The sequence below is a fragment of the Oculina patagonica genome, chromosome 11, assembly GCF_052425735.1.
Source record: "Oculina patagonica isolate OP01 chromosome 11, crgOcupat, whole genome shotgun sequence".
Classification (NCBI taxonomy): Eukaryota; Metazoa; Cnidaria; class Anthozoa; order Scleractinia; family Oculinidae; genus Oculina; species Oculina patagonica.
The window spans coordinates 11644563-11653745 of NC_135768.1; the positions used below are offsets into that span (position 1 = coordinate 11644563).

The 9183-nt window shown below is 38.6% G+C and overlaps 1 protein-coding gene across 1 annotated transcript; it reads right to left on the reverse strand.

Annotated features, from left to right (window-relative positions):
• Window positions 1–165: 165 nt before the first annotated feature.
• LOC144629799 (TNF receptor-associated factor 3-like) lies at window positions 166–8574 on the reverse strand. The gene is made up of 5 exons (XM_078488008.1): window positions 8263–8574; window positions 4820–4970; window positions 3618–3782; window positions 2223–2378; window positions 166–1571 (listed from the first exon to the last, which is right to left on the reverse strand). Exons 1-5 carry the CDS (start codon window positions 8433–8435, stop codon window positions 567–569), a joined length of 1650 nt encoding a protein of 549 aa, XP_078344134.1. The 5' UTR covers window positions 8436–8574; the 3' UTR covers window positions 166–566.
• Window positions 8575–9183: the final 609 nt, after the last annotated feature.

A 9183-nucleotide genomic window follows, 5' to 3' on the forward strand; every position in this document is an offset into this window, starting at 1 on the left:
AATGCCCAGGATAAACCTTCTACTCATACTAACTTCATGCAAAAAAGTCGATATCTCGAAGAGATCTTTGATAGGGTCTTTTCTCTCATCGACCAGAAACTTTCTACCAATCAGCGCGTGTGAGTTCTCTCAGTTGTTTATAGTGCCAAACGCAAAAACAAGACCTTGGGAGCGAAAAACAGTCTTTATTTAACCGCTTGATCCATTCAAGTTTAAGTCGCGTTTGCTGATCATGTCAAACGATACAATTCAACTCGTGTAACCAAACCCGTTATCTCGTCCTGTTATAACCTGTTCAGATCCGAGGTTGTCTGGATCTCTCTTCACCAAAGTCTCTGGTTGAAAAATCTCTTGCAAGCGCGCAGCATTCTTTAGATTTCATGGCAATATTTTAACCATTTCCCTGCATTTAAGTCTGCGTTGTTTCTTCGCCTTCACCGAATTGTGGTAACTGCAGCAACTTGGCGTTGGTTATTGGCCTCAAATCACATGACTACGACTTCTCATCAACTGCCTTCGATCACTAAGCTCAGTGAACAGGAGAAATGTTCAAACAGCAACTCAGTTCAGTGAGCTTGAATCCCGGCCGTATCTACTGTGATCTTGATAAATAAGATATCATCCCGCACGTATCCACGGGTCCGTAGTGTGCTGTGTGATATGAAGGTAGGACATCCTGACGCAATGTTCATGTCTGATGTGGGTCTTTTAAAACTCGAACTGTTAGGATCAGGACGAAACGAGTCCGTGACGTCCAGCTGTCCCTCCTGATCCAGCAGTCTGAAGGTTACCTTATGGTGAAATGGCCACGGTAATAACGAGTCATATTCACCCTTCATAACCACAAAAAACATAGAAAGATGCGTGCTTTTCCCAATGCCATCACCGTTTGGATACGCTCTAGCACACACCTTGTATCCAAACCGACCCACGTAAAACGGAGGACTGTATATTGAAGGTGTTCTACCGCTTTTTGACTCTTGGAGTCTTTTGGGCCATGCATCAATTTTCCAGATATACATTCCATCGTAGGAGGTTGCCTCAAGCATTTGTATCTTGATGTCTTGTTCAGCGAGGTTAACGTCATGTAATGCCAACTGATGCTCGTGTCTATCCATACGAGCTTCAGCTGATGCTGAAGAACTGTTTCCACTGGCCGCTGAAGGTCTGGTACCAACAGCCCTTTTCAGGCTTCCTAGTTGGACTTCATGCTCTCGGATTGCCAGTCTAAATTCTTCTAACTGAGCAGAAAACTGCTCTAACGTTGATGTATCGCGTAAACTGCCAAGCTGTTGTCGAAGGTTACTTAATTCGTTCTTGTGATCAGTCACGATCCGTTCAACATTAGCAACCCTGGTCTGTATAGCTCGCATATCACTAACTGCCGCTGCAAGGACTTCTCTCTGATTATCAAGCTGTACTTCCAAAGCCTGCTTATCTGCTGTCAGAAACTCGATTTTCTGATTCAACAGCACTTCTTTTTTCTGGTATTCAGCGAGTGATTTAGCCAAAAGTTCCACGTGTTCTTTAAGCTGTTCTGAACAGTGCTCTTCGACGGCGTCTCTTCTAGCCTGCAAAGAAACAGAAGTTGTTACTCTGAATACTGTGGGTAACCTGGAAAATGACGTCCCCACAAGTTTTAACTCAGACGATCGCAACAAATAAACCGTTTATTTACACAAACATGACTAATTCTCGTGGCCATCAGCTTTAATTAGCTTATAGTGAATGGTGGCTAATTTAGTATAACGCTGTTTAAACAAGCAGTACATTTAAACCGCTCCTCAAGACAGTTTTCCTGGTCTAGGAAGGGCAAAAATTCACAAACACTTAACCTCTATAATACGGACATTCTTCCCCACCCCTAGGTTCAACTATACTACTAACAAATAGCGTTTTATGGCCACAATTGTCCCTCAACCTGTCAGAAAATGTCTTCTGTGCAGCTCAGGAAGCTTGAATTTAAGGGGACAAAGGTCTTAAACAAGCTATGAAGCATCTCAAGCACTCTTGACTTTTACCTCTAGCTCAGTCAAGACTTACAAGTAGCAAATAAATAAACAAACAATAGACAAACAAACAAAGAAATAATTAAATTGTCCGTCACCAGCTTATTTTAGCTATTCAGCTTAGTATCTTTAACTCAGTTTTTAATGGGTCCATCCGTCCGTCCGTCCATCCCATTTGTTCGTTCGTTCGTTCGTTCATTTATTCATCCTCACCTTGAACAAGCATCCACTATTCTTGTATGGACAAACCACCTGTGCTAGAGCACAGTGATTCTGTAAGTGATCAGCAATTGAGTTCCGAGGTATGCCAACTTCTCCACAGCCTTCAGGACATGACAGTGGAAGCCTGGGGCAGGTTTTATTATGCTCCTAATAAATTGTTAATAAACACATAATATTTGTAAGTTACAAAGTGGACTTTGAACAAGCAGTTTTGCAAAGCAGGACCGCACCTAACATGTAGTGTACTGCAGTCTGTATAGACAGAAGCATCTAAGTGTGAACACGACATGAAAAAAAACATGATCTGAGTGGGTATCAAATGTTGCAGGATTTGTCATCAAACATTTGAAGTTTGTACAACACAGCTGGCATCATTTTATGGAGTTTTCAAAACATTTTCAATGAAAATGAACGGAATTTTAAATCAGGAGTTTCCTATACAAAGAAACTACTTGTTTGACTTTTTGCCCTAGTTTTATGCAAACATTATTTTGGTCAATATTTTGACAAAAACAATAGTAACTTTGTTGTACTTTGTGCTCAACCGTTTGCATAATTAGCTACAAAACTTCAAAGGTTCGATGATGAATCGTCCATTCGCATTATTTTTCTTTGTAACATGTTTTCCCTTAGATGCAACCAGTGATATAGTAGTTTGTGACACTTTGTTACATTTTGCCTCTGATTTATTCTCTTTGATTACACATAACTGCAGTCAATTCAGTTGTGTATAAATACGTTTGCCATGGTTAACTCAAGGTTTATTATATATATTTCCCCTCCCATGCCATGCATGGATGCAACAACTAAAGGAAATCTTATTTGCTTCAAAAGTAAATGACTGAAAAACCATTAAATTATCAATTGAAGCAGCAATGCAAAGTTGTCCACATACCTTATTGTTACTTATTTTCTTAATTTCGCGAAAATGGGAAGCAGAAAATGGGAAGCAGAAAATTGGGGAGCAGGGGTGGCGCAGTGGTGAGAGCGCTCTCTTCCCACCAATGTGGCCCGGGTTTGATTCCCGGACCCGGCGTCATATGTGGGTTGAGTTTGTTGTTGGTTCTCGTCCTTGCTCCGAGGGTTTTTCTCCGGGTTCTCCGGTTTTCCTCCCTCCACAAAAACCAACACTTCCAAATTCCAATTAGATCGGGGATTCAGGGCCACAATGAAAACTACTGCGGGACACCAGTAATTGTGTTACCCTTCAAAAGTCGTTTTTTTTTTTTAAATGGAACGGGCATATTTCGCAGGACTTAATTTTTGCTATTTGGCCAAAAAATACGTTAAAAACATCAAAAATACAATTAAAAAATGCTAGAAATAAACTTTAGTAACAAAAAGGTATTTGAGATGACTGTGCAGTCTGTGGGATGTACAACTAACCTCTTGTTCAGCTTGTGTTATGAGCACTCTACACCACTGACATGGTATTTTCTTGTATAAACAACCATGTTCTAAGTGTTCCTTTAAGTCTTGTCTCAGTACTTTGGTCGTACAACCTGGGTTCGGGCACTGTACTTCTTTGAAAGCACATTGAACTAGATGTTCCTGTTAAAACAGCCAGAAGTGTAGAGGTTTCAAGGTTATTACTCATAAGAAATGAAACTGCATAACTTTGCTGTTTCTTTTCCATTTTCAGTCTCTAATTCTAAGCTTTTTACCCATCTAGAGTTTTCTTAGTTCCTTTCTATTTCATACAGATACAGTAAAAGATGGGATCATCAAGGTTGTCCAAGACCTTCCATACTTATTGACTGTTCCTTTCAACAAGTTTTGAGAGGCGCGGTGGCCTAATGGTTAGCGCGCTCGACTCCGAGTTGAACGGCCTGGGTTCGAGGCCTGGCCGGGGCGCTGCGTTGTGTTCTTGGGCAAGACACTTTACTCTCACAGTGCCTCTCTCCACCCAGGCGTATAAATGGGTACCGGCGAATTTACTGCTGGGGGGTAATCCTGCGATGGACTGGCATCCCATCCAGGGAGGAGTAGCAATACTCTCAGTCGCTTAATGCTACGGAAACCGGGATAAGCTCCGGCTGTATGGGCCACTTGGCTCAGACACAGACTTTACCTTCAACAAGTTATACTGAGAACGTCATGATCTATTAGCAATCTCAATTCTTTGGGAGTGAAAAATCTGCCAGTGCAGGGCTTACAGTAACCTCAAGTAGATGCTTAACTAAATTAAACCCACAAAACATTTAAGCCAATATTCTGTAGTAATAACAATTATTTTGTTAACATAGTTTTAACAAAGTGAATATATGAAAGATATATACCAGTATGTGAACTGCCGATAAATGATGAAATGAATGAAATGATCCACGCTGTGTGTTAGCAATTTAAGCAATTGCATTTTTTCGCCTGAAAAAATTCAAGGCTGCCAAAGGGAATTGAATTGTATCGCAACAGTATTGCAGAGGTCATGGGTTAAAATCTTACCGTAGCCTTGAATTTTTTTTCAGGCTAAAAAATGCAATTGCTTATATTGCTTACATACTGCCAGGATCATTTCACTCATTTCATAGTTTTAACAGTGGCCAAAAAAAAGTGGCCAAAAACAAGTTGTAAGTGGAAGATAGACCTACTGGAAGATTTTGCCACTTTCCCTTCCATGTACAGCCGTGACTGCGGTTGTTACAGAAACAGACTAGCTTTGAAAGCTCTCTTTGACAGGAGATATCTTGAAAGAATGGATCCACAATCTGCCCATCCACAGGACATTTTCTATTGCTACCACTGCAAGTTTAATAAGAGTAAATGAATTACAATTTTTGAAATCCACTGCAAGCACAAGATTTTTGTCCTCAACTGTCTAATGGATAAATATATTTGCGCATATACATACCTTTCAAACACTTCTAAATGTTGTTACAAGAATGTCCATTTTTGAAAATGCTCCAAAATAGCTGAATTTTGGCATGTGAACTTCCTTAAATTACATGAGAAACATAATTACAGAGTTTTTTCGCTGGTTTGCGCTTCGTTTTGGAAAAATAAAGTATGCAAAAAACTCTGAATTTAGAAGTGGCTTCCTTTAAAGTGTTTTGTCTTCATTAATAAAAAAGAAAGCCGCTTCTAAATTCAGAGTTTTTTGCATACATCATTTCTCAAAAACAAGGCGCAAACCAGCGCAAAAAACTTCGGAACAATGTTTCTCATGTAAAAGGAAGTTCACATGCCAAAATGCAGCTATTTTTGAGCACTTTCAAAAATGGCCAAAAAAAACAAAGTGTTGTTCTTCAATTGCAAAATGTTAAAGTCAGTTTATACACATACAAAACATGTTCTAATTTTCAGTAGTTGAGGGATGCTCATCAATTCATAGAAAGTAACAAGATGAGGGATTATTTTATGTGTAGCAAATGATTGTGATTTATAATATGGTGATCTTTATAGTTGGTGATATTCACCTCTGAAAATCACTCTTAAATAATTCATAATACAGCCTCATTGACTATAAAGTCTTATGGTATCTATAACAAAATTCCCGATTTTGATTGGTTCCGCATGCGCCTATTTTTCGTGTAATCAAAACTATAATAATAATAATAATTAAAACATATTTATACAGGATGACCATTTCAGTTATAAAAACTGCTATCAACATGGGTCCTGGGTTAAAAATAAATAAATGAATAGTTAATAAAATAGAGTAATAAAAACAGTTAAAAAGCTATATAAAAAATCTAAGAAAAGACATATAAAAAGCGATAAAAAGACTAGAACTAGATTCATATAAAATTATTAAAAATATCAGCCCCTTTATAAAAAAACGCTCTTTTGGTTGATTCTAATTTAACCCTGTCAATAACTAATTTGTTCTTATCCCTAATGTTGTAGTCATGAATATTATGTTTTTTAACAACACTCTTGAAGGTGATTGGTTACCAGTAGCCTGATTTAAACACTAATAGGTCAGTTTACAGGGTGCCCACGCTTGTAATTTGACAGTGTAATAGGTCAGTTTATGTGTCATGCGTGTAATGGGACAGTATGCGTCATTTGTGTGCACTGTTATATAGACTATCTAGTTCATGCTCTTGTGCGGTGCCTTCACAAAATGTCAACTGTTATGCTTTTTTCTTTTCATGACCAAGTTTGACCCAAACGTTGTCATTTAATTTGTAACAGGACTTGGTGTTGTCCAATTCCCTCTATGCCGTTCACCTGCAGGGAATCATGGTAGTTGTATTCATGGTTGCTAAGTCTTGCACATGGTTTGATGAATACAACTACCATGCGCACCATAGAGGGAATCGCCCATTTTGTCTGTAATCAAATTTGTGATTAAACAAATCGGACTCCTGTTATGCAGTCATCTTATTTTATTAATCACTCATGATTACAGACCGAATTGGACTCCACTCAGTCCTATTATCAATTGGCACACAATCATGTGGAAGTCCAATTACAGGTATCCTACTCGAAAAACTTCAAATTGGATACCTGTAATTGGACATCAATGCATTCCTTCATCATGCACAATAAAGATGGATTCTTTTCCTGACTCATCCCCAGTATCAAGTATTAAGGGAGAAATGGGTACCGAGAAAGGGAGCGCAAGGTGGGATGGGTAGGCCACCTCGCAAGTGTGCTTCTCCCTTTGCCATGTGCTATATGAAGATGACTGGGGATGAGTCAGGTTCTTTCCTGCTGTTTTCCTACTGTTTGTTAACTAAACCTGATCGGATATACCTTTGTCTTTTTCACACAAAAAAGCTCCTCAAAGACTTCCTAACCACTAATATTTGTCATAGATACAATTAAGTATCTATTTAACAATTATTCCACGAGCGTGCGTTGAATATGAGATGGTAGATAGCCAACGAGGCGCTTTGCGCCTAGTTGGCTATAACGATCTCATATCCAACAAGCGTGAGTGGAATAATTGTTTTATTATTAAAAAACGCCCAAAGAATTGCAATATTTTACATGTAGCTCCCCAGCTGTTTTCGTTGACGGGTATCAGCTACCATATTTGTGGTCAGTGGTATATGAGCTCATATACCATTGCCTGTTAACCAATCAAAACTCAGGAATTGCAATATACCATTGCTAGTTTTTAATAATTATCTAAATTTAATTTGTGTTCCATTTTCTTTATCGATTTGTCCGCTTCGTATTTGTGGTTTTTAATTTTCCATTTTTGCTATCTTTACATTTTGTTTTTCTCTAAGCTAACACTAGCTACTATGATAATCCGAGTTGAAATATATTTGTATGTATTAAGCTTAAAGCCTGGTTTCCATATGATCGTAGACGATCGCAGTGGATCGCAGACGATCGCAAAATCACAGAAATTTACTGAACCGTGTGATCGCAAAGATCGAAGAGCGAACTGTTTCCATATGATCGCAAAAGATCGCAGACGATCGCAGAAGTGTTGAATGATGGGATCGATTATCAATATTATGGGATAAATTTCGATCGCAATTAATCGCAGTCGATCGCAATTGTGTTTCCATATGATCGCAACGATCGCAGACGATCGCAGGCGATCGCACACGATCGCAGACGATCGCAGGGAATAGAACTTGGTTCTATTTTCTGCGATCGTCTGCGATCGTGTGCGATCGATCGCAGACGATCGCAAAAGTGTGTTTCCATATGATCGCAGATCGCAGAACCTACAAATCTGCGATCGTCTGCGATCCTTTGCGATCGTCTGCGATCATATGGAAACCAGGCTTAAGTAGTAATTGGATCTCAAGTCGTACTAAACTCAGTCCAATTAATTCTTACTTGACTGGCGTATTAAGTATCGATTAGTATCGATGGCCGATATTTTCATTGATTAGTCACGCCAGGGTACACTGCCCATGTAAATGATGAGAATGTTCAAGAGCTAGTATAACAGTCGATACATATGAGAGCTTTTTTGTGTTAACGTATCAATTGGTTATAGATGATTCTGCACCTAAACAGCGAACGATTGAGGCACGAATGATCGACTAAATCGAGACTGGCGTATTGATTTATATTGATAACGACCAAGGCTTGCTTGGAAAAAACAACATGAACTACCCACCTTAAGACGCGATTCAAGCAGGTTTTGCAGTATCTGTGTCCACATGCAGTTTGTAGTGGATCTTTCAGTGCTTTTTTACATAACGGGCATCTGTATCGATCCGGTAAAGTCGCCACAAACTGAACGTCGTCAGTCGAAGTTTCAACACTATTTTCTAATTCATCTGTGTGCATTTTTCAAAAACATTGCCGTTTATACATCTCAGGATTGACGGAAATCCGAATAAACTGAAATAAATTCAGTAGAAACTGAAAATAAAAACGCTTTGGCAATCATTTTCACTGAAACAACAATGTGCTTACAAAGCACATATTTTCGATGTCGTGTGTCTGTGGCACTCGTTCCCAGATCTTCTCAACCCTTGGGGGAGAACACTTTCCTCTGATGTTTCAACTCTCTTTTACGGTGTACGATGAGTATCATGCGTTAAAATCTTGAAAAAATACATAAAATCTTGAAAAGTTACATGAAATCTTGAAAAACACGAAAAAAATCTTGAAAACGCGAAAAAATCTTGAAAACGCAAAAAAATCTTGAAAAACGCGAAAAAATCTTGAAAACGCGAAAAAAAAATCTTGAAAAACGCGAAAAAATCTTGAAAAATACGAAAAATCTTGAAAACGCGAAAAAATCTTGAAAACGCAAAAAAATCTTGAAAAACGCGAAAAATCTTGAAAAACGCCAAACAATCTTGAAAATCACGTGAAAATCTTGATATAAACGCTGGAAGCTTGAAAATTATCACGAAAAGGTCAAATGAGATCTTGATCTCACGTGACACGACGTGCTTGTTGAATACATGTCTGTTAGGCCAAACACGACTCCCGTTGGCCGCTTAAAGTTAACCTTCAGTCTGTTTAATTAATTATGGATTTTACGTTCTCTAGATCTCTAGAGCTGTTTCAGTAAAAATATTAATGC